Raw genomic sequence first — 2,289 nt, 5'->3', positions numbered from 1 at the left:
GGCACACGGGACACGCCCAGCACGCAAGAGGGACAGGCTGCAGCCACGCAGCTCCTGGCCGGGCCCCCTACATGCAATGCACATACGTAGCCGCACGGCAGTGGCACCCCCCGGTCCCATATGCAGGACGCCTGAGTCGGCCGCCTGGCCGTCCCCAGGCTGGGCTCCCTCTCCACGGGCATCCTGCACGGAGCCGCGAGGCCGCGCGATGCTGGGCCGTGAAACGCCGCTGCTGGCACTCGCCTACCTCCACGATCCGGTCGTGGATCTGCAGGCCTCCGTCCTTGGCTGCCGGCCCGCTGTCCACGATCTTGGACACGAAGATGCCTTCGCTGGACGGTCCATCTTGGCTGTCCTTTGGGTAAAAAACACACGCGTGACTGGGAGGCAGTGAGCGGGACATACAAAGCCGCCCACCCTCCTAAGCCGCCCGTGGCCACCGAGCAGGGCCACGTCTTCCCCTGACGCCTGTAAGCTGAGCTGAGCGCAGGCGCGCAGCAACGGGGCACAGCACCCCGACGGCTGGCGTCAGCCCTGGCGTCCCCAGTGGCAGCATCTGTCTGCACCCGGCCCCTCCCTGGCCCACGGCTGCCCCTCCCAGCACACAGGCAGGGCCGTGCCCTCTGCCGCTTTCGGGGACTCTGACGGCTGCGCGGGCACCTCACCGCCAGTCCCACGGCCCACCCGACGCCCTAAGCGCCCACCGGACCCGGCCCAGCCACGCTCAGCACTGCCCCAGGCGTTGCTACGGTGACGGTGCCTGCGTTCTGGGAAGCCTCTGCGAGAGCTGAGGGGGGCTCGTCCCCAGCCATGGAGGGGGGCTCAGAGGACACGCCCGCCTGACCGACACCGACATCGGCCCTCCCAGCTCCTGGACGCCGCGCTTCCCCACAGCCTCCCCGGCTCGCAGCGTTCGTAACGCTCAACGGCTTTTCAACATCTAATCATCCAGTGGTGAAAAGAGGTGTTTTATTGTCGTTCTGATTTGCACCAGGAAAGCCCACTGCCCAAACCTGGGCTCTCTACCGCCCGTCTCCTCAAACCCCTCCACGTGGGTCCAGACCCGACTGGACCGTCCTGGGGACGGAGACAGCCCCTGCTCGCTCGCGCTGCCCTTCCCGCAGGACCCAGGCCCCCGAGCTCGTAAGTGGCCCGGCCTGACCCGATCGCCTTCCAACAGACTGGGGCAAGCCGTCTCCGAGCGTGTGCACTGCGTTCTGGCGACTGGCACATGGATTTATAAATTAAAGGCACAAGCATGTGTTTTTTCTAAACAAAACCACTTGAAGACCAAGTTCAGGACATTCCACAAAGTCTAGAATCTACCATCACGGGAGCTCCCGACAGAGCCACAGGGCCCATTTCCGTAGGAATTGCTCTGCGTGCAAACACACAAAATTCCATTTGTAAAAAAACTAAGAAAATACAAGTTTCCTCCTTAAACAGCAATACTGCACCACACTGTACATGGGGACAGGTGACTGAATGTGGCCTGTCCAACTCCTTCAAGTGCCACAGCAGCGGCTGCAGGTGGGGAAAGACAGTCACAGGTACGGTTCCAGAGAAACCCGAATCGACCTGAAATGAGCGTTAAGTATCTTTCCCAACATGCACCCCAAGTGACAAAGACGGGCCTCTAGCAGCCACCTGGGTCCCATCAGCAGCCTTCCGGGAGGGGTCAGGGAGGCCGTGGGGGCTGTGCTGCGTCAGCTGTCCCCCGCGGCCCCGCCCCTGCCTGCATGTCCGTGGGCCCCTCACAGCTGCCCTCCCCCGTGCGTCTGTGTGGCCCCCCAGCTGCTAGCAGGCAGCCTGCTTCCTGTGCATGGACTGGGGCCACGGGCCACCGGGAGCTGAACGGCCAACGTCAGGTTCTCACAATCAACACAGGCAGTAAGTATACTGAGTCCATTTCATCCATGAAAAACCTGGGACAGAGAGGGCACATCCACCCTGCACCGAGGCCACAAAGCTGGGACACAGCTTGGGTCCGTTTAAAATTGGGGACAGGTCATTCTGTCACACAGGCTCGAAGCACAGGGTTGTCTCCCCCTGAGAAAAATCTCGAAACTACACACACAGGCAGAGGACCGACATTCCAGGCTCTGGAATATTCCACCAGAGAACCTGGAAAAGGCTCCGCGGCCCCGAAAGGATTTATGGACAAGCCTGAATTCCCTAGGAGGTGATGTCAACATATGCACAGCGGGGAGGTCTGTGTTTACTCTGACTTAACCGCTTTGCATTTCTTGGCAGGGAAGACGGAGCCGGGGGAGGGGGCGCTGGCTCGGT

At 61.8% G+C, this 2,289-nt stretch overlaps 1 protein-coding gene across 1 annotated transcript in view; it reads right to left on the bottom strand.

Moving 5' to 3' along the window:
* Positions 1-408, bottom strand: part of LOC109377835 (E3 ubiquitin-protein ligase PDZRN3-like) — a 109,490-nt gene extending 109,082 nt beyond the window's left edge. The window contains exon 1 of the mRNA XM_019634313.1: positions 248-408. Within this exon, the coding sequence (XP_019489858.1) occupies positions 248-403 (156 nt within the window). The 5' untranslated portion in view covers positions 404-408. The remainder of the gene's footprint in view (positions 1-247) is intronic.
* Between the last annotated feature and the right edge of the window lie 1,881 nt (positions 409-2,289).

This window comes from Hipposideros armiger, unplaced genomic scaffold (genome assembly GCF_001890085.2).
Source record: "Hipposideros armiger isolate ML-2016 unplaced genomic scaffold, ASM189008v1 scaffold_1578, whole genome shotgun sequence".
NCBI classification, from domain to species: Eukaryota; Metazoa; Chordata; class Mammalia; order Chiroptera; family Hipposideridae; genus Hipposideros; species Hipposideros armiger.
Note: the sequence above shows the minus strand (reverse complement) of the source record. Positions and strands in the feature narration are given on the sequence as shown.